The 21,504-nt window shown below is 47.6% G+C and overlaps 1 protein-coding gene across 1 annotated transcript; it reads right to left on the bottom strand.

The window, feature by feature from the left end:
* Positions 1-8,207: 8,207 nt before the first annotated feature.
* On the bottom strand, positions 8,208-21,471 carry NCSTN (nicastrin). The gene is made up of 17 exons (XM_075040875.1): positions 21,309-21,471; positions 20,912-21,016; positions 19,326-19,449; positions 18,687-18,805; positions 17,481-17,626; positions 17,142-17,292; positions 16,598-16,707; positions 15,615-15,767; positions 14,108-14,212; positions 13,855-13,932; positions 13,540-13,709; positions 12,217-12,319; positions 11,845-11,940; positions 11,238-11,325; positions 10,949-11,100; positions 10,418-10,630; positions 8,208-8,894 (listed from the first exon to the last, which is right to left on the bottom strand). Exons 1-17 carry the CDS (start codon positions 21,418-21,420, stop codon positions 8,772-8,774), a joined length of 2,148 nt encoding a protein of 715 aa, XP_074896976.1. The 5' UTR covers positions 21,421-21,471; the 3' UTR covers positions 8,208-8,771.
* Between the last annotated feature and the right edge of the window lie 33 nt (positions 21,472-21,504).

Genomic DNA, 21,504 nt, shown 5'->3' with positions numbered 1-21,504 from the left:
GCTGGAGCAGAACCAGCTGGAGTTTTGTAACTTTTATACAGTGAGGGGCTGCATGTCCAAACAATGGGTTGGAGACCTGGAAGAAGATCCCAGCCACAACTCACAGATGCTGGAAAGACAGAGTCCCTGGGGGCATTACTACTCCTGCCCATCAACTGGTACCTTCAGGCACATGGTGGGACTGCGCCCCATCTCTCCAGCAAGGACCCTCTGCCGAACAAAAGGTGCTGGGCTCCGCTGTGTTCCTGTGACCACCCAGCTGCTCATTCATGGCAAAGTCTTCTCTGGCAGACCTGCCTTTTTGGACCATTCCCTGCAGCCAAGCCATCAGAGATCCTGTAGCATCCACAGTGTCGCCTTTGGTGCCATTATACTTTGTCCAGACATGCACAAGTGCAGTTTGTGGAGGGGGCAGGTGCCAGCTCCATCATGTCTGGTTTGCAGCATGCTCTTGCAACTAATGGCTGCAGCCCAGGCTGGCTGTGAAGGTTCAGACACTCTGCACAGATGGCGCAAGACCTCGCCGACCACACTGCAATGCTCAGCCGGGTGATGCTCCAGCTACCAGACTCTTTGCAGACAGTGAGAGGGAAGCAGAGCTATTTGGATCGATGCTACAGAAGCACCTGGGCAGCCTGTTAATCTTCACTCAGGGTGATGATGACCTGCAAAGCCAGGGCTCAAGGCCTTTTTGGGCAAGGATGTTAGAACACGCAAATGCATGTGCACGTGCAGGCTGTCTATGCAAGCTGTGTGTGCACAACTGTGCGTGCATGTGCAAACTTGGGCTGCAGAGTACACGTGCATGCGGGTAGGTGGCTGAGCAAGGTCCAGCACCCCTCAGCACATGTGTTTGCACACACCCCCATGTTTACTTGTGCATGTGCCTAACTAATAACAGAAGGCCCCTGATCTGCACAGCTCTCCCCACACCCTGGGCACGCTTGCCTGGCTAGTGACAGAAGCTCTCGGCTCCGATAGCCCCTCTCCTCGCCTTTGTCTCCCTGGCTTTTATGGAGTGCAGGTTTTGTGAGCGGTCGGTGACAGACGGCCCCGGTGCTCGATAACTAGACAATCTGTCACCACCACCACTGACAGCTTTCACAAGGAGCCCCTTTCCTTTCATCCTTCCCGGTTCCCTTCGCCTCTGCTTGTCCCCCTTCCACACGTGCTCTCTGGCTTTGTTCCCCCCTAAAAGCCAAATAGCGACAGAAGCTCCTGATCATAATATTGCTCTAATCGAGTCTGTCATAATCGGATCCAATCTAATTATGTCCAGATCCCTCTCTTCTCCTGACTCTCTATTGCCTGTCCATCTGTCCCTCTCTTCCCTTCCAGTCTTTGTGTCCATCCATCTGTTATCTGCAGGCCTTTCTCCCTTCCCATCATCTCCCTGGGCCCCTGCCCCATTCACAGCGTGGCCGCCCCAGACCTTTCCTCCAGTGGCTCCCTCTCCAATCCATCTCTCTTAAAGGCCTCTCCATCAATCCATTTAGCAGCAGCTCCCTGCCTCCTCTAGCCCATCTGCTTCTCCCTTTCTGCTGGCTGCAAGATGCAGAGATGCTGTTTTGTTTGTATGTCGATCTTGATTAGCCCCAGAAACCTCACTGTTAAAGCTGTGCTGGCACTGGGGAAAGATCACCTGGGTAGCAGAGAGCTGTAGGTCCTAAGCAGCATCCTCCATCCCTGCCTCACCCTCTACCTCCTCTGAGCAATTGCACCACACACAAGTGCTCAGGCTGGACAGGCCGGTGAACGAGGCTGGAGATAAAATGACAGGGCCCCAGGAACACAAGGCCACACAAGGCAGGCTGGGGAAGACCAAGCTTGAATCATTATCTCCCCAAACTACCCTCCTTTTTCTCTAGCTCTGGTATTTTTCCTCCAGGGATGCATGCAACTGACTGGATGACGGACAGACGGATGGACAGACATGCAGGCGCGGTGGTGGCGAGATTTGACTGGATGTTCTTGCTGCACGCAGAGAGAGGACAAGGTTGAGCAGAGCTGGGGCAGACAGCTGCAATGGTACCCAGTGTAGGATCCAGGTAGCCAGGTATCAGTGTGTCGTGGATTTGGGGCGTGGGGTCACTCCAGGGTCTTCTGTGCCTTTCCCAGCAGCAGTGGGTGCTGGTCTCTGTCAGAGACAAGGGAGGCGGCAGAGATGGACCCTGGGCATTATCCAGTCTGGCAATTCCCACACTCCTAGTTGTAGTAGTCAGACCCTGATTTTAAACACATGTTGGACTTGGATGCCTGCTGGGTGCCAGCCAATGGCCCTTGCTTGCTGCGATAGTTATCCTGAGGTAAGCTGACTTCCTTCCTTCAGCTGGACCTCATTGCTGCTCATAGGTAGGACACAGAAAGCAGTTGTCAATGATCATGGCAGCAGGACTACTGGAAAGGGACCATAGGCTACAGGACAGAGCACTGGACTGGGACACAGGACTCAATGTATCCTTTAGACAGCACCATCACACAAAGGCTCCATTACGTCTGTATCCACTTTATTGGTCCATGGACCAAAGACCTGCCAGTCTACATAGGCAAAGGATAGGCTCAGGCCCATTCCACAGACACTTGAGGCACAGGGCACACAAAGCTCAGATGTCTTTAAAGTATTCAGCACAGACAGATCTAGAGCAGTTTTGAATGCATGCAGAGGAGTAGCTCTTGGGGCAGGTAGCAGGTTTTCTCCACGTATTTATCTGGGAGTTAAAGCTAAATGCTCTCCCTTGAATAATCCATGCCTAAGCAATTGTCACTTGTGAAAACAGGGTCTGGTTGTTTGTATATGCCTTAAAGCAGTATGTAGAGCAAGACCTCAGTCTCTCTAAATCTTGAGCCAGATATCAGGCAGGCAATAGCCTGACTGGAAGCTGAACCCAGCCACACTGCAATACTGACTGTCAGGGAGAAGTGAAGGGGATGAACGACAGTCCTATCAAGGCCATCTGTGGGACAGCTCGACTCCAGCAAGCTGCAGCCACTGCTGCTGGGTTCCAGTGCTGGGAACAGGAGAGGCAGCAGAAGCTGGGAAGACTGGTGAGGAAAGGATGCTACATGGGGAGCAGAAGTGTTATCTCAAGTAAGAGAAAGAGCGACTTCTTAGAGAAGTGACAGAGAGCATGGCAGTACTAATACTGCTCTGCGATGTCTCAAGCTCTGGCCCAGCCTGAATAAGGCAATGGTAGCTATACCTATAGCTCACCCAACGAACTCTCCTGCCCTTTGTCAGAAAGCCTCTTTCTTTGGTCTCCAAAAATCAATCCTTTTACCCCCACAGTGGGCTTCATCTCTATTTTAGCTGCTGACAAAAGGTAGAAAACAACTTATTTAAGACACCAATTTTTTCTTCCCGTCTCCACTGCTTCCTTCTCCCAGAAGCCAAACAGCCCTGGCTTTGTTCTGGGTATTAATTAACTTTCCTGCCTCTTAATATTCCAGAGTCATAAAGTTCCCAGGAGCTGGAAGGCTGGGTGCTAAGAAAACACACATTTCCTCTCCTTTCTCCTTGTCTCATTGACTGTCACCCCCATATGCCTCCCCCCTCAGGGCACAAGGGCAGCTGCAAACCCTCCTCTCTGGGCTCAGCCCCAGCCCTCTGCCTCCTGGGAGGCAGCTGAGTTCAGAGGTCAAGAGAGTCAGTGGCATCTTCTTTTTGTGCAGAAATCCCTGGTAGAGTTGCATGGGGAGAGAGGAGAGGAAACTGATGCTTGCAAATTATGTGTGTGCATGAACGGGGGAGTGTGTGTCTCAGCAAGATGCCTGGGGGCTCTACAGCAGAGAGAGCATGTGCCAGCTGCCCTCCTCAGCAAGGGGAGTCAGGGGCTGCCCAAAAAACCTAGTCTGGGATTTGATATAGGCTGGAGGTGGTTTGGGGTAATTCAAGCACTATCTCAGTACCAGAGGCATGGGTGAGAGTGCCATGGAGAGGCTGCAGGGTTATCAGTAAGGACAGGACTTCTCATGGATCCATGCAAGGCAAGGTACAGGCATGAAGCTAATTTTGGAGGACAGTCACTGACAGTCAGGAGAAAAGTGAAGCAGAGATATCCCTGGGTTTCTACTCCTGGCTTGACACCTTGTAGCCAAAAGAGCCAGCAGCAGGTAGTGAATTACTTCTCTCCAAGTACAACAGGAAAGGTGGTTCCAGTGTCCGGTTGATCTTCTCCAGGGCTGTCCTGGCAGCACCAGACTCACTGCAGCTGGGTGTGGGGAGGAGATGGGAATAGGCTCAGAGCTGCAGCCTTTACCTCCAAGGGCAAAACACAGTGCAAGGTGCAGACAGGCAACTGCCCCTGGGAGCAGCTGCCCAAGCCTTCGCTGGCGTCAACGGCCTGTTTATTTTGAGGAGCAGTTCAGCAAGACTTGCTAGAAGTTGCATCACTTCTTTTTCCCCTGGCAGAGGGCTGCAGAACTTGCTTCTTCCAGGCTCCATCTCTTAAGGGTGAATCTGCCCTTGGCTGCTCAGCCACTTTCTCTTTTCTTCCCTCCTTCTTTGGCCAAGCATTGAGCAGGGGACAAAACTTGCAGAACCCCTGTCCCACTAAACTGGCAGAATAACTGACCTGCTGAACTCAGTGCCTAAAAGGTGCCAAAGATGCCAAGTGCTTGGACAGAACTCAAAGCTGTCCAGCATCTATAAGTGTCAGGAAAAACTGGTTAGACCAGGAATGATGTAAACAACCTCAAAATGTAGTAGTTCTGGAAGAAATTCAAGTACTCATGCTTTGGAGCAACAAGCCAAAGTGTTAAGAGTCAGAAAAGATCATTTTCCCAGTACCTGAACTTGATTGTGATGCTGAACTGAAATGGACTGAGCTTTTGTCTCCTCTGCTGACTGTGCTAGAGAGATGGTAACCTTTGTCAGCTGGGAGAGTATCTTAAATCAATGCAGCAAGGTTTGCCAGGAGAAATCTGTCAAAGCCAGAAAACAGCTATGTATCTCTAGAGCATTCCTGTGAATTGTTTCTCAGCTGGACTATGTCCTCCAGGACCAGCTACGACAGATGCAAGTGGTGCTTGCTGCATCCCTTCCCTAGACCAAGAGGCAGCCAGGGGTACTCTGCTGTGAGCTGCTGCTTCAAAGACAACCAGACACAGAGCAGGAAAGTTGTTTGCTTTCCATATGTTTTGCATAATTTCCCATGCAAACTTTTCTAATTATCAAAGCAAATGGGCTTTGAATGGGGGAATTCTCATTCATGTCAGCCTACCTCAAAGAAGGCCGTACCACCAGCTTTGCACTGTCACCCAGCACAACTTAGACTCTACCTTATTTAGCCAGCACACTTCAAAATACACACAGTTGTTCCTCAGAACTCAATAATTTTGCTTCTATCGCAAAGATAAAAGTAAATCTACATGTATGCCGATACTCAAACTATTTTGCACATTAATGTACTGAGAAGGCACTTATTCCCCATTGCTTATTAGCATTAGGGATGCTCTAATTAATGCATATAATGTCAGGAGTGATGGAGGAAAGTGTATCAGGGGAGTTATCAACTTTAAGGTTTGCGCAGCTGAGGACAGCTGCTGTTATACCAGGATAGCAAGGAGGAACTAGAGATACAACTCAGCCCCAAACCAAAGGCAGCTACTGTACATTATGAAGGAAGACACACAAGGGGTCAAGCCTGTTTCATTTTTGAACTGGGGGCATGTATCTGCTGCAGATAACTGTACTCTGAAGGTATGGAAAGGATGGCTTAAGAGTGAGCCTTTCCAGGGCTAAGACACTAACTCCGGGCTTAAAGCAGCAGACAGCAATTCCCTAAAGGGCAGCGATTGAGCAGTTGTACACAAAAGCAGCAAAGACTTTCCTGGTCCCAGCAGAGGTGAATGAGCACTCCCAAATCCACTGTCAGCTCTTTGTTTGAAGATCAGGAGTGAGACTAAACGACTGAATAGGTCACAGAAATCCCGATTCCTCCCATCTTGCCCTGTTTATGATCTGGAGAGGGATGCGAGTGAACATAAGACCTTTTTTGCATGGTCTTGTTTCTGTGTAAAATGAGATTTCATTCTCCATGTCACAAAAAGCAGCTTTCACCAACATTGGCTTACTTTAACAAAACACCTATGTATTTCAAATACCATTCACCTCAAGATCTCAAGAGCATCCCCTCACCCCTGTGAAACAGGGCAGTAGCGGGGTCCGCGTCACCGGTGAGATTCTCTCTCTGTGAGGGGAAGGGAAGCAGCTGGAGCCAGTCTGGGGCTGGACAGGGAAGAGAAACCTAGGGAGTAGGATTCACTCTCGTAGCTTATTTACTTCCCAGATGAATCCTGCAATCCTGACTATTTCTTCCCCACCCCCTTTCATCCAACAGTCAGGCCCAATTCCCCAGAGGAGGGAAGGCTCGGATCTGCACAGCGCAAGCCTTGTCATCAAAAGCCAGCTGAGCAAAACAAATTTACTGACCATGGCAAAACAAAATGAGGAGGGCTGGAAACACCGATGGCTACTGCCTTCCTTTTACCCCTCTGAGCAGCGAGCGACACTGCTGGCACCAAGAGAGTTTGAGGGACACGCAAACCTCCAGCTCAGGGTAAATTCTGGGCTGACAGTCAAGCGAAGACTTGCGGTGTTCTCCAGCATTGGCAGCAGGAGGGAAAATGTGTCTCTGCTGCAGCGCCTGCCAGCCTAGCCCCCTTGCTTCTCCCCTCCTTTTGTCAGCCACTGATAGGAGGGTTGCTCATTGCACTGTCCACAGGGGAGACCTGTTGGCCATCCAAGGAGCGGCGTAGGCACAGACAACAGAGGCAGCTGTTTGTTTGCCTCGCCAGAGAGCAGCTCTGAACAAAAAGCTGGGAGTGGAAAATGGGGCTGGGAGTGGTAAAAGGGTTTATTCCTGTTCGTATGGGGAAAACAAGGAGGGAAAAAAATTCCAACCAGAAACCTTCAGGGAAAGAAAAAGGAAAAAATTAAAAAAGCCCAAACCTGAGCACAGAATCTAGATTTGAAAGACAGGAGAGTGAGCAGTATGGGAAGGACAGATGCATTTTTAATTTGAAAATTATCAAGAACCCTGTGTATATTGACCCAATTTGCTGATTAGCCATCACCGACCCCAACATCTCTCCACACAGCACTGCTCCACCTTGATTTAAGCATTTGCATTTTGATATGTACAAAACCAGAATGAACTTACCTTAGGGAAGGAAAAACACATTCTGCAAAATTCTCTGCCAGACCACATGTTGTCTTGAGGTCCTCTGTCTCACCCCAAATAAGTTCATGCACAGAAATAGCTTACTTGCATAATTCTGGGGAACTGATTTTGTTCTGACAAAGTTGGAATGAGTCCAAAGATCAGGAGTTAGAGGCTATGAAAATCCTTATTGTAAAGACAAGATATCTCCATGCAAATTGAGATATGACTTTCTTCAGCATTGCTAGGAGAAACTAGAAGAAATCAGGCACAGAAACATTCCACCAAGTATCAGGAGCAGTTTCCTGATAGCAGGATGCATTAGCAAGTGGAAAAAGTCTCCCTCAGGGTAGCACTGAAAGTACAAGGTCTGAATTACTTTAAAACTCCAGAGTGTATGCCTCGTTGAGAAAAGACTTAAAAACAATAAGCCCTCGCTGTCCTCTAGGGAAGGGAAAGTGATGTCTGCTTTAGTGCTAGTCAGCTCTGATTTCTGGAATTAATCCTCTCTACCTATTTTTGAGCTCCTCGCTTTGGACAACAGCACTATTGCAACTTTAAATCACGACTGCTGAAGAACAAGTGAATTTTCATACAAAAGGAACAACCAGGAATATCCAAGTGCCTGGTCAGTCACAACTGCTAATGCTGAGAGCCCAGTCTTGCTGGACACTAAGCAATAGCATTGAAGGAAACAAAGTGTGTGAGCATGCTCATTAAAAAACATGTTTATTATACCAGTGCCTAGGGAACGACCAAGATCAAGGTACCATCGTACAAAGTGCTGTTTGGAGTGATCAGCCATCCCTGCCTTGGAGAGCTTACAGTCTAAACAACAGCAAGTTAATTCCCTGTCCTGTGTGAGGGCACAATGTCTTTCTTTTGTCCAGCTGTAGAAAGAATTAAAAGTTTCAATAAGAGTCAAAAACCAAATCAGACAAACTCTCTTTCTCCCAAGACCAAAATATATTGCAACACTCAGTGTTTTTGGTCCTTTTGGCAGCAACTAAGACAAAACAGGCAATGGGTTAATTTGTAAGTGGAGGGTTTTTGTTTTTTTTTTTTTTTTAATTAAACGGAACTATTTATATATATACGAAACCCAGAAAATATTGCACCATTAAAAAAGGACATTTTACACCTAATCATCTGTTAAACACATCTTGCCCTCCCTGCATTGTAGTATACACAGACTCACAGCAACTGCTGGACATTAACAGGCAACCTGTGCTGTCAGACACCACGGAAATCTGCTGGTCCACATACATCCCAGAGAAAATACCTTTACCCTTGCCTTCAGTTACGGAACAAATCCATCACATTGTCGTCTCAGTGGCATTCAGGACCAATCCTCTCAAGTTGCTCAGAAGTAAGGACAAATTAAAAAGAAAGGTTTTGGGAACTTCTCAGTCACAGTTTCTTTAGGGCTTGGTCGGCGTGGTTTTCTGGGAAAGTCTCTTAAGTTTTAGGGCTCAGTCCCCAGAACCCGAGCAGCGAAGCTCTGGAGAGAAACATTTGCATCCCTATCCAGAGAGAGGGGCACTCCAGTGTAGTTTTATCTTTGACAATTGTAATCCAAGGGCTAAGACTTCTCAAGCCCCGAGAGCATCTTCAGTAAGCCACAGCCCCAGGGTCCCGTGGGATGCTAAAAAGTACATCTGCTTTGGCATTGATAAAATACGTGGCGATGAGAGAGAAGATCAGAATGGCAATGCCCACAACCAAAGTGATTATCTAGGAAGGGATGAGAAACACTTAGCATTGTTGTTACAAACACAGACCTGCAGCACCTCACAATTTGCATCAAATGGGGGTCTCTGAGAGAAAGCTACAGAGAGCAGCTCACTACTGGGGCACTATGTACATTGAAATAAAAAGATACTCTGAGAACCTTCCAGCCTTAGACAAAAGCAACTGCCAGAGCAGGCCAGCTTTTGTAGTTATCAACAGAGCACACAAACTGATCTTTAAGAGAAAAAGGTAAGAAAGTTGTATCACAGATAAAGAATGTATTGCATTTCAGAGTGGTCAACGCAGTTTGCAAGGATTTTTAGCAAGCATTTAATGTGACACTTTGGCTACTCCTGCATGAACTGTCATCTCCTCCGGCGAGGACTGTAAATGCCTTCAACAAGCACAGTTGCCGGCAGAATCGACATCTGCCAATAGCCTTTGCATAGCCGAGATTACCTCCTGCTCAGCACCTTTCTGAAGCCTAAGTTCCAGACCAATCTAAGGCCTGTCAACCCTTCTCCTTGCATGCTAGGACTGCCATGCCCAGTCTCCCCTGGATATCTCAGAACAGTACCCATACAGCAGCCAGACACTCATGTGCCACTACAACTCTCTCAGTACATTTTCTATTGGGTCAACACTTCAGGGATGGCCGGGCTTAAACTGTGCCTCTCCAGGGCACCAGTATCTACTGGGCTGTAACAGGCTGACAGACACAGGCAGGGCATTGTGCTTGCCTGACAGTGTTAAAAAGGCCCAGCCCCACACAAATAAATTGTTCAGATTTCAACTATCTGAGAGATGCAACAATTGCCTGGGCTTGCATGGCCTTTGGGTGGCTTATTGCTAGCACATGATGACAACAGCACTGCGCACTCCTGAGTCTGTCCTGACAGGGTATGACATCATTAACAGCCAACCAGAGGGCATCAAGAGAGGCAGAGAGTCCCAAAGTGACTGTACACTTAACCCCTATTCTGCTGGCACTTAAGCCACATCACACCCAGCTAAGGAGTACATAGAATCTGAGACACTGAACCAACAGAAGCTTTCATTTGTGAAGGTTTGTGCAAAAGTTATTTCTGCACGGTTGAGAGGGGATTTGAACTGCAGGAAGGAAGATCCGGGTTGCACATCAGGCGAAACACCTTAACAGTCAGACTCATAGGCTTGGCTCCCTGCGCTTGGGGAAGGGGTTAAGACTCCTGTCACTTCTATCTTTTATTCACAGACCTCAGCCTGCTCATGGGACTTTTGATTATTCTGCACTGTCTCAGCTCCAGCAACTATATTATTAACCCACAAATGGCTGGAGGTGATAGGGTTATCACCAGTGATGCGTTCTTGGTTACCTTGTTTTCAAGGATCAAAGCCTGGCTGCTCTTAACTAGGGAGCTCACGCAGGATGATGGCACAAGATCTTGTAACAAACTCTGAACTGTTTCTCCAGCTGTCAGGAGATGTTATTCAAAGCTAGCCACACTTCTTTCTCTACTTTCTTTTTCAGACATGTACAAACTCACCTCTAGCTCCTTGCTGGCTACCAGAAATATTCGGGCATGGATCTCTTTCCACCGACTCTCTGTCCATGTGGAGTACTCTGTAGATCCCCATTGCCTCAGCTCAAAGGCAGGAGAGAGTGCTTTGCTTAGGTGAACAGTTGACCTAACACAGTAAGGGACTCGTGATGTTGAGTTTGGCTCCAGAGAACCCTGCACCCAGGCATATTCATACAGCTGCAAAGAAAACAGGAGAGTAAGAGACAGCAAACAGCCACTAGCAAATAACCAGACCATCCCTTGTTCTGGAACCTTTGGGGAGAGAGAGAGAGGGGCTTTACTGACTGTTGTCACTGTAAAGGGATCCTTTTGCCCACTCCTCCCCTGCCCTTGGGCATTAAGAGATGCCTCCTTGTTGGAGGAGTTTCCCAGTTCTCCCATGTGTTATTATGAGCAATAAAAAGCAATCCTAACCAGCTTTCCTCAAAAGCAGAAATCAGCAAATTGGACAGCAGATCTGTCCTTACCTATCACCCCACTCTAATGGATACATACTTCTTTCTCACTGCTGGGTGTTTTTTCAGGGTTCAGGCACTCTTCCTTGGTGAGGTTAACAACAGTGCCTGTAAGGTTGGCCAGGACATACTGTACAAGGTAGGTAGTGTTCACAGGGCTGGAAACAGCAACGTAATGTTGGGGAACATCACCTGGAACAGTCAGAGAAATGGGATTGACGGGGAGATAGCCAGAAGCAGACAATGCTAGTATGGCGCTTTAGAAAGCTGCCAGGTAACATATGGGGTCAAACCCATCCCCTTGTTCTTCTTCCCTATGTTGCTCTTACCCAGAATTGCTTTTATGTCTGGTTTAATGATGGACTGAAACCAGGAATTGTTCATTTTAATCAGAAATCCATACAGCATTCGAGAGACCTGGAAAGAGGTGGAAATTGGTTTATACAAAGAGGAGAGAAAATAGCATCTTAACAGCTATACCTCTCAAAATTATTTGGCTGACAGGTATTTCCCGCTACAGGGGCCAAGAGCACAGCAAAGGAGAGACTATATCTCACAACTGTATATAAGTCAGGACTGTGCTGTGAGAATTGGGTTTGATTCCAGCTCCACTGACTCCTTAGCTGATCCTTGTGGCACACACTGCCATTTCACCTCAGCTTCCTCTTCTGCTTTGTGGAACGAGGATAAAGGAGCTCTGTTTTGTAGAGTGCTCATGAAGCTTGATGTCTGCCCTGAGATCAAGAGGCAAGGAACTAGAGAAGGGTGAAACGTTTTTCATTCAGCTGTGGCAGGGAAAGAGAGAAGGGGGGGAGGCAAAGCCCTTATGGAAACAGACAGGACAGCATGCTGTGTAAACACACATAAACAGAGACAGAAGGGAAGTACGTGAGGGCTCATAAGAGATGCTAGGGACTCAATTCCATCTGCTCGTACCGTTTTTGGATCTGCCTGAATAGCAGAGGTGTTGTTGGCTCCCCCCGCAAGCCGGTAGAGAGCACGGGCGACCACTGTGGCAACTTCTGCCAGGGACTGCAAAAGAAGAGTGCTCTGTGTTAATCAAGATAGGCAGATCCAGCAAAACAAGCAATGAGAGCGAGCCAGAATCTACACATCCATCAAAACACTTACATCGTGCTAGCATTTGAGTGCCTATTGCCTTTGTCACTATACAAAGCACTCCCTCCTTCTTTCTGCCCTTTTTGGAAACAGCTTTCCCCCTCTTCCCATGACCCTGCTTCTATCTGCCCTTACCCAAAGCCCCATCCACCCCAGATACAGCAGCTAGAGAAAATGCAAAGTAGGAACCTTAGCTGTGTCTGTGACATACTCCAAGGTCTCCTCAGGGCTAAGCCCCTCGGGATATTGCATCCGGATGTTCTCTGGAGTATCATACATGCTCTGGTAGTATCTGAAAAGAAGGCAAACAGAGGTTGGGGAGGGGCAGAAAGAAACCACAGGGCATGGAATTAAATTCAGAGTATGCCTAAAGCAAACAGTGGGAGCAGTCTCCTGGGAGCAGAGATACAGCCCTGCCAAAGCACTGCCCTGCCACACGCTCCTTAAACCATTTAATGAGGCTTTATAATTAACTTGGCCCTTCCACAGCTTCTCCCATCTGAGGATCTCCAAGCAATTTACAAGCTGTGATTAGCTTTCAGGTGGACAACAGCCCAATCTATTAAATGGGTAGAGAAACTGAGGCAAGGACAACCCATGCAGAAGGTCTCCTGGGAAGAAGGCTTTTGATGCAAGTCATGCCAGTGGATTTTATTAATGCCTTATCTTGAAGGCGGCAAAGAATTCCAAGTGAACTCTATGAGAGATTTACACCAAGGCATCTGCAGCACATGCAGCTGAACTGGGAATTGGGCTGAAAGCCCACTGCATGGTCTTTGTGCCTGACATTCCCAGCCAGTCTGGGACTAATCCCCCCAGTCCAAAGATGGGTAACACCGCAGTGAGTTGCGCTTTCCTCCACCCCAGCTCTTCCCACCCCTTTACAGCAGTGCAGATTTAGAGGTGAAAGGAAAGCTACTTCCCCTTGATTACTACAGAGATCCTCAGAAATAGCAGAAAAGGATAGAAGGTGAAGGGAAAGAGACAATTTGAAGAGTTTAGGGAAGAGGGGAGAAACATATGTCTGTCCTCTACCCTACATTTCCACTTCCAAAGTTGCAGAGGAACAGGGGATACCCAAGGAACATGCTGCAGTAGGGTCATGTGGGGTAAATGAAAGTGCCCTTTCCAATGCCTGGGGCCTTCTGCCATCACAAATAGAAAGCTATACTAAAAAAAAAAAAGAAAAAAAAAAGTCAGCTAGCTTCTGGAAGAACAGATGAGGCTTAGGCACGCTTAGTTGCCATTTGCTCACCTCTGGCTTCCAGCCAGCTGTGGGGAACATTTTCTGTACAAAACTGGATTTCTTTTGGTTGTCAGAATAATTATGTTGCGCTTGTTCAATCCCATGGCACATGTTTGCTCCTCTGCTCCCCCGCGGGGACTACCGCTCTACATGTATGTTAGGCAGCACACCCCTGGCAGAGGTGTTGCAGGAGCTCAGATGCCCTCTGCCGGCTCTGCTGCCTTCGGCCATGGGCCAGCCTGCGTCCACTGACCCCGGAAAAGTACCTGTTCTGGAAGGCGGTCTTGTGGTCAGTTAGGACCACTCCAGGGATGTGCCGGGCCCGGAGGAAGCGCTGGAAGGAAGATGGGGGAAGAGGCTGCGAATATCCAGCTTCTTGCAAAGTCACGTTTGCTCCCACGCTGCTATTACTCAGAATATCTAGCAAGTTTCTAACCTGAAATAAGAGAAAATGGCACTGTTCTGCTATTCTTCTGGATGTGTAATTTCTCTGGAAAGGTTAACATCCTGATCATTTGCAGTGTGCTAAAGATCCCACAGCATTTTGGTTAGATGAATGACTACAGATTGCTTTCTATTACCTGCACTTCAACAGATTCATTCATCCGAGAGACAGGGTCTGTATGCATCCAGAGAATCGAGTCATTCCTTAGAGCCACCTTCACGAAAAAAAACCCACCATAAGTACATGATTGGACATCACTAAGTCTTGCAGAGCAGGGAGGTCCAGTCCAAGGGAAGAAATCAAAAACAGTGGAAGGCTAGCTGGGAAAACCACAGCTAAATTATCACAGAGAAACAGGGAATAAAAAGGTTCCCTAACTTATCCCACACCTGATTCAACTCCACAAATGAATGAATGTTGTCCAAGCGGAGAGGAAACTTGTCTTTTTCCATATCATACACCATTCGTGAGCTGCCAATATAATCAAAGGTCTCCTACAACAGAAAAAAAATTAATACATGAATCACATACGGAGAGCTGCTTGGCACAACTAACAGCAATATTTGAGGTGCTGAGGTGGAACAAAACCAGGAGTTCGAGGGCCAACTGCTGCACCAAGCATTTCTGAAGGTTCACATAGCCTGGCACACACCAAAAGACCAAAGTAAATATTACATTGTGCCTGGCTCCAAAGACAAAGATATTGTAGGAAAGGATGCAGCAAAGGACAAAAAGGAAGGCAAAGAGCAAAAAAACCCAGGGGACAGCTACTGAATTCCACACACAAGAAAGGCATGGAGGCAAAGTTAGACTTAAGTAAGCATTGATACCTAGCAAGATACTGTTTCTGTGAGTAACAGCAGAGAGGCATTAATACAGCCTTTACTCTGGCACAAGTCATCATCTTTGTTTTTTGGTAAGGAGGACAGCAAGTCAGGGAAAAGGGCAATTCTCTATTCCAGGAATTAAACATATGAAGCTTTCCTGAAAGGAGGGGTGTCTGTTTCCCTGGAAAAAAGGGAGGGAAGGCTAGATGACAGAAATGAGTTTGTCATGGGAGCTGCAAAAAGCTGAGCACTGCCTGGGGAAGAATAGGTGCCCCTAAGAAGAGAATCCCCACGACAAAGAAGGGCAGTGAAGTCAGCCAGCCACCAGACTTCCCCCTTGACTAATTTACAGCCAAGTCTTATCATTCCTCCTACATCCCGGGAGCATGACAGAGAATGTCCGCTCTGTAGCACTGTATGCCTGTCTCCCCCAGGGAAATCCTGACTAGGGATATCGGTGCTGAGGAGGGTGAATGAAGGGAATCACATGGCCACAGCATGGGGCTGTGGGAGCCAGTTTCACAAAGCTGCACAAAAGAAGCCATCAATGTAGATGCCTTGAGGGGAACATCAGCTGTTGGCCATCAGTCCCTCCTCTACACGCTTGTTCTGCTTTTCCACAGCTGCCAACCCCAGTGCTGGGCTCTCAGAAATGAGCTACATTTTGTTGCTGTCAACACATATATTTTTAATCTAGCCTTTTCTGGGCTTCATTTCAGAATTTAAAGCCTGGCCATTGCAGTTCATCCTGAACGGGGGTGAGGCAGAGAACAGACATAAAGACAGGCACAATGGGAGGAGACAGGAGGGAAAGCAAAGTTTGAATCATTCATCCAGAATGAACTGTGGGGCAGAATATGCGTTGCCCCAGTGGAAGCTCCATCTGCTGTTGTTATCCCAATGCAATTAAGATCCTGTTCTCACTGGGGGAGTGGAGAGAACTATGGTGTGGGGATGCAGACAAATGACTCCGCACAAAGAGTATGGAAAAAGTTCATCTGCAGGGAGCCAAGGGCTGATTTGCTATCTTAGAACAAGCCAAATGGTGGAGCGATGCTGCTGCTCTTACCCCTTGGAAGAAGGTGAACATTATATTCCTTTGCAGCAAATGAACATCTGATGCTTTATGAAGGGCTTCAGCAGCAGCCAAGTGGGTCACAAAAGAAGAGACAGCACTCTCTGCTCCAGGTGCAATGTTCCAGAAGAAGGAATGGCTGTCAATCTGTAAGCATGAACAGGAGGTGTAAGAAATGTGCAAATAGACAGAGGAATACTGTATTGGGAAATCAAATCTATTACCTCTCCCCTATCCCACTCATCCTACTTAGAAGGGAAGAATCAAAGCACCCCACCTAATGAAACTTAAAATACCAGTTGCATTGCCATGGCAGTCCTAAGGCCTCAGAGCCCTGCCACCGCCACCACCCCTCAGCACTGATCTGAAAACTGGGATTATCAAGCATGCCGTAATTTTAATGCTAGCATCACTGTTCAGCATGAGGCTCTGAGATGGTGACAAAATGGAGTTTTGAACTTGCACCTCTGGAGAGCGTAAAGTGACTGCAAAACAGACTGCTAGATGTGGAAGTGAACTTCTTTCTCAGCTCTGACACTGACTCACTGCTTGACACACAAGAAGATCTCCATGTGATCCAGCCTCTCCCCCCCAAAAAGATACAGATGAGCCAACCATGCCGTCTCCCTCTCTGGAATGCTTTTTAAGGATGTGAAGTATCTTAGGAAAGCATAACAGACACGCTAGCTATTTCTACTTGTCTGGTTCCATCAGTGAAGAAAATGCTGAAAAAATTCTCACATAACAAGACGGAAAGAAACAAAAGGCAAATGTCCTTATACTGAAAGAGCAGGTAAACCCACCAACTAAAAGGCTTGTACCTGTAGAAACACAATAGCCAGTCAGATCTAAAAGGTTTGGAATACAGGAAGAAATGAAAAACACATGAGAAGTCTATTCCCAAGAGACCCTAAGCCCACATCTTCCCAGAATCCTTCCAATCCATGCTCAACAAAGCAAGATTAAGAGGTACCTACTCGCGTAGCGACAATAATAACTTCCTTCTTGGGATCAACTTTTCCAGAGGAATTGATAGGTTGCAAGGTGCTCCACACATTGTAATCAAGAAGAGGATCACATACAACCTCTAGGAAGCAGAAGCAACATTACTTGAGACTACAGCAGTGATAAGTGAGAAATGAGCTTTCTGGTCAGCTGTAGCTCATCAGTGGGTCTATCAGGGTAAAGTCACTGGCAAAACATTCACCAAGACCAGGATTTCAATTCATGTACACACAGTCTAATGGAGCAGTAATCTCAGAGCCATTCTTGATGATCTATGTAGCAGGTATTGGGTACCCTTCTCAGCCAGCACCTCTTCTACATATTATTTTCTAAACTGATGACAAACATAGCCAAAAATTCCTTACCACTTGAATAGTTTATTTTGGAAAGGTTCAGTCGGCAAGGAAGCCTTTACAGAAACTCTAAATTTTCTTTCTTTTGCACAACTGTAAACCACTGGGATTTTTACCACCAGCCTTATCCCACATCACGACAAGGAAAGAGGAATCTGCTCACCTGGATTAATGCTGAAGGTGCTTTGGAGGGAGCTGCGTCTCATGCAGGTAACCGTGCTGGTGACAGCATGCATGTGGGAAAAAAGCTGCATGGCACAGAGAGGGTACTCGGGGCCAGATCCATCACGAGGAACATTATGGTCTTGATAACACTGGATGGAAATAAAAATCATTACAAAACTTAGCCTTTCTGTAACAGCATTGTATACTGCATATAAAATTGGACCATACATTTTTACTGTAGATTTCAACATCTAAGCTGAGAGAAAACAAAACTTCTGCCCCCTTTCCTGAATAGTGCAGCAGTTCCCCTCTCCTACTCACTGAGGAAGTGCAGTACCTGCTTAATAACTTGTGTCTCATTGGCATCTTCAAGAAGAAAAATAGGGAAGTCAAAATCCTCATACGAAAGCCCACTCCCCACAGGATTCCACACAGTCTTATTGCAGTGTGCAAACTGAGGGCCATAATCTTTGGAATAGACACCTGAAACCAGAAAGAAATGGGCAAATCTGAGCCTGCATGAGAATAACAGACTGCAGCAGAGGTAGGGCCTGCTGAGAAAATAGCAGCAAATACAGAATGAGCACTATTATGGGCTGAGGAACCAGCTGACAAAAGCTTGGAGAGATGGAGTTGGTCACTGTATGCGGCAGAGTGGCAGAGACAGAGCGCTGTGTCACACAGAGAGAATGAGAAACATGCATGCTCAAAGCCATCACATGCCAGGAGGCTGGCATGAGCACTCAATGAGCATTTATCACATGCTGAGAGAGTGGAGGAGGCACACAGAGAAACATTATATTTCAAAAGGAGGAACATACAAACCCGTATTTTTTGAGCTTATCATGTGCTGGAAGCACCCCTAAGGCATCCGTAATGTGCCAATCATTTTAACACCTAGATACCGTGCAAACAGCATGAAGGCAGACACAACAAATGCCAGCACACCAAACTCATCTCAGGAGCGTAAATGGCATCCTTCACAGCAGAAAGCTTTGTGCAAACTACAGAAGGTGTAGCAATTTCTCCCCTCAAAGTGCAATACAGTAAATTTACTGCATGAAAAAATAGTGAAATGAAAACCTAACTGAAACCACAAGGGGAGTTCAGGGAGGCAGAATGTAATTTTAAAAAGTAGCAATTGGCCCAGAGAGGTTAACACACACTCCACTCAATCTATGCAAACACAAGATGCTTTAATGATCACATGTGGACAAAGTACAACTTTCACATGTTAAAGAAAAAGAAGTTACAACAACCCTTGGTCAGGTTTAACACTTTAGTGACTTAATGCTGTTTTAGCCAGCTTATATAACAGTCTTCCCCTAAACACCTGTCCCAGCCTTTGCTGAGAAATGATGAGATTCCAGCTCAGGCCAGCTACTTTGAAAGAACATATTGAGCCTGTTATCTTAAACACCATTTTGACATTAAAGTGCAGCTGCAATTTCAGCTATCCTTTGCACTTCTTTCTTTGACCATACAATGCAAAGGCACTATTCCTCTTCCTCCTAACAAGGATAAAGACTTAACATTTCCTTACCAAACCCATCATTGGGGCACTTCAAACCAGGAGAGAATCCCTGGGGAGGGCTAGGTTTGGAAACGGCCACAGCAAGGCCTGACACTCGTGAGGTTCCCTTCAGCTGCAGCATTACCCTCCTGGAAGACAGAAAATACAACAGAAATTATGAATTAATTAATGAAGAGTTACAATTCCAAGACATGCTAATGCTAGCTTATTACAGTTGAGCATGTCATGATGCTTTTGATCAGAATAACCAACACGTCCATTTTTCTTCTCAGAACTGCATAAGATTATCCATACAGCAACAAGCAGAAAACTTCAGCTACTTCTTTCCTGCCCAGGAAGAGATGTGACCAATCTTAATCATGTTGCTTAATGAACTTTAGTAACTGCTACAGTGATGCACATAGCATGAGAATTTACACAGAGCAGAGCTCTTGTAACAGCAAAGCAGCCCATTTAAGAAGAAACAAATTCAGGCACTAAACCACAGTAAAATCACAAATGTTTCCACCTCACTATACTTCAGTGCAGTCAGGGCTGATTCTGCCATCTGTCACTTGAAAAATGACATTTTCATCACCAGATTTGGGACCCTTATTGGTCTTTGGGGCTTCAGTCAACCTGGGAAGATAAAAACTGATGATGACTGACCTGTTGAAGAGGTTCCCATCGAGTAATATCATATAGGGTGGGTGTGGGCCATCAACAAGCACCCAGTTCAGGTCCTCCTCCTTCTCAACCACGTGGATTACCCCCGTATCTCCGCTGATGGAGGCTGCAGAAAGAGAGCGTGCCCTTCCTGTTTCACAGTGATCTACTTCGTTCACACCCCCAAACCATCCCGGAATAGCAGAGCAGTATGTTACTGAGGGCTTTAGGGAAGAACACCTCATGGGATTAGAGGGCTGGAGGAAGCAATTTGGTGAAATGGCACCATTTAGCTAGAGCAGGACAGAAAAAGGAACAGTGGCTTTTAGTAGGGGAAAAAATTGCTGAACAGCATAGATTAAGAAATAAGCACTCAGGCTTTGAAAGCATCTTTTGTTTAAGCACATCAAAGCACTTAAGGCTCTTCAGCTAACTAAAGCACTAGGAGTTTCCTGTGACTGAAGAGAATAAGGAGGGACAGCAGGAAACTGAAGCCCTGAGAAGAAAGGCACACAGAGGAGACAGGACCTGCCTCAAGCACCACAGTCACAGAAGCAGTTCAGTGCTGCCCCTCAGCAAAGAGTAAAGATTGCAAATTCAGAAACTGAGAGCTCAAAGACAGCTCAGCACGAGGCCCAGAGGAGCACAAGGGGCAAAAGATTGTGCAGCAAAGGGGACTAGCAACAAAGCAGGTCCACCACTTTTCATTTTGTCCTGTCCCAAAGAAAACGGATGACAGACAAAGGACTTTCATAAGAAGCTACTGGTAAAAACAAGCATTTTGTCAACCCCCACAGTTAGTAACCGCTGTCACTGTCAGAAACCGCCTGTGACTGGGAAGGCAGGACTGCATACAGCTGTCTGACCAAACACTAGGCTCGCACAGAGGGTGGAAGAGGAGGCAGAGAACCTTGTACCCTCAGTTATCTGACACACTAAGTGCAGCTGTGCTGCCCTGTAGCGGCAGCTGACAACCTCTGCTGCAGGGAGTGGCTCACCGTGGAGGCAAAACTGAACTGGAAATGAGCAGAACACTGACTCACACTATCTTCAGCCAGCTTGAATGGGGTTCCCTTGCCTATCTTTTAATTTTACAGTCATGTGGTCCTGCCTTCCCCATTTCAACATGACAAAAACCCCTTACAAAGTTAACAAGCATTGTGCAAGCAGCTCAACCAAGCCCCCCACTCCCTTCAGCCATCACCTTCTCACTTCTTCACTTCCTGCTCCCTTCCTCTCATACTTTGTTATCCCCTAATTGCATTCTGCAGTGCTCACAGCTTTGCCTCGTACCCCTAGAAGCCGTGGCTTGGTTCTGCCCTGTGTATGCACTGACTGCAAAAGCTCAAAATGCTGCTCTCAGCCTTGGCAGAGATTTTTGAGGTCTGCAAGAACACAGTCTCTCTAAGGTCTCCACTCCTCAGTTTAGCAGAAACAGGTCAGCATTACTAGAGCAGGATTAGAAAAGAGGGAAAAGAGTGCTGAAAACAAGGGCTATACTGATCTAGGCAAGTCCAACAGGAGAGCTGCATTACACCCCATCACAACCATGCCAAGGAGCTGTGCCAGGGCCCCGCAGCTGTACTCACACTGGCAGCCGATCTGGTGGGTGGCATTCAGGAGGCGAACACACGGTGCCGTTTTGTTCAGGGGGATGTAGATCTTCCTCTCGACAGAATTCCCCTGGCAGGAGCCTAGGGAGAAGACACAGCCCCATCTCAGAGGGGGACAAACCAGGGGCTCTTCGCATCTCAAAAGGCTCTCCTCAACTCGGGGAGACAGAGGGAAGATGAGCCCCTCCCCAACTCAGAGGGCGACAGGCAAGGGCTCCCAGTGCCGCCACCTCAAAGGGGGCCAGGCGAGGCCGGCTGGCCCGCCCGCCTGCCCGCCCTCCCTCCGTGCGTCCGCCCGCCTCAGTCGCGGAGCAGCCACAAACCGGGGGAGGCCAGGCCTGCCCTGCTCCACCCCTCTCCCAGTCAGCCTCACCCGCTGCCAGCACGGCGAGAAGCAGCCCCCACCATGCCGGGAGCTGGGCTCGGCAGCTCCCCGCAGCAGCCTCCATCCCCCGGCTGCCCCAGGCTCTCCTCGCCGCCGCCATCTTCCCAGCCCTTCCGCTTCCTCCGCCGCGGCAAGCACAGGCACCGCCGGAAGCCGTTCTGCACCGGCGGGAGGACTGACACTC

This window comes from Buteo buteo, chromosome 11 (assembly GCF_964188355.1).
Source record: "Buteo buteo chromosome 11, bButBut1.hap1.1, whole genome shotgun sequence".
In the NCBI taxonomy this organism is placed as follows: domain Eukaryota; kingdom Metazoa; phylum Chordata; class Aves; order Accipitriformes; family Accipitridae; genus Buteo; species Buteo buteo.
This window is presented reverse-complemented; position numbering and strand designations above follow the sequence as displayed.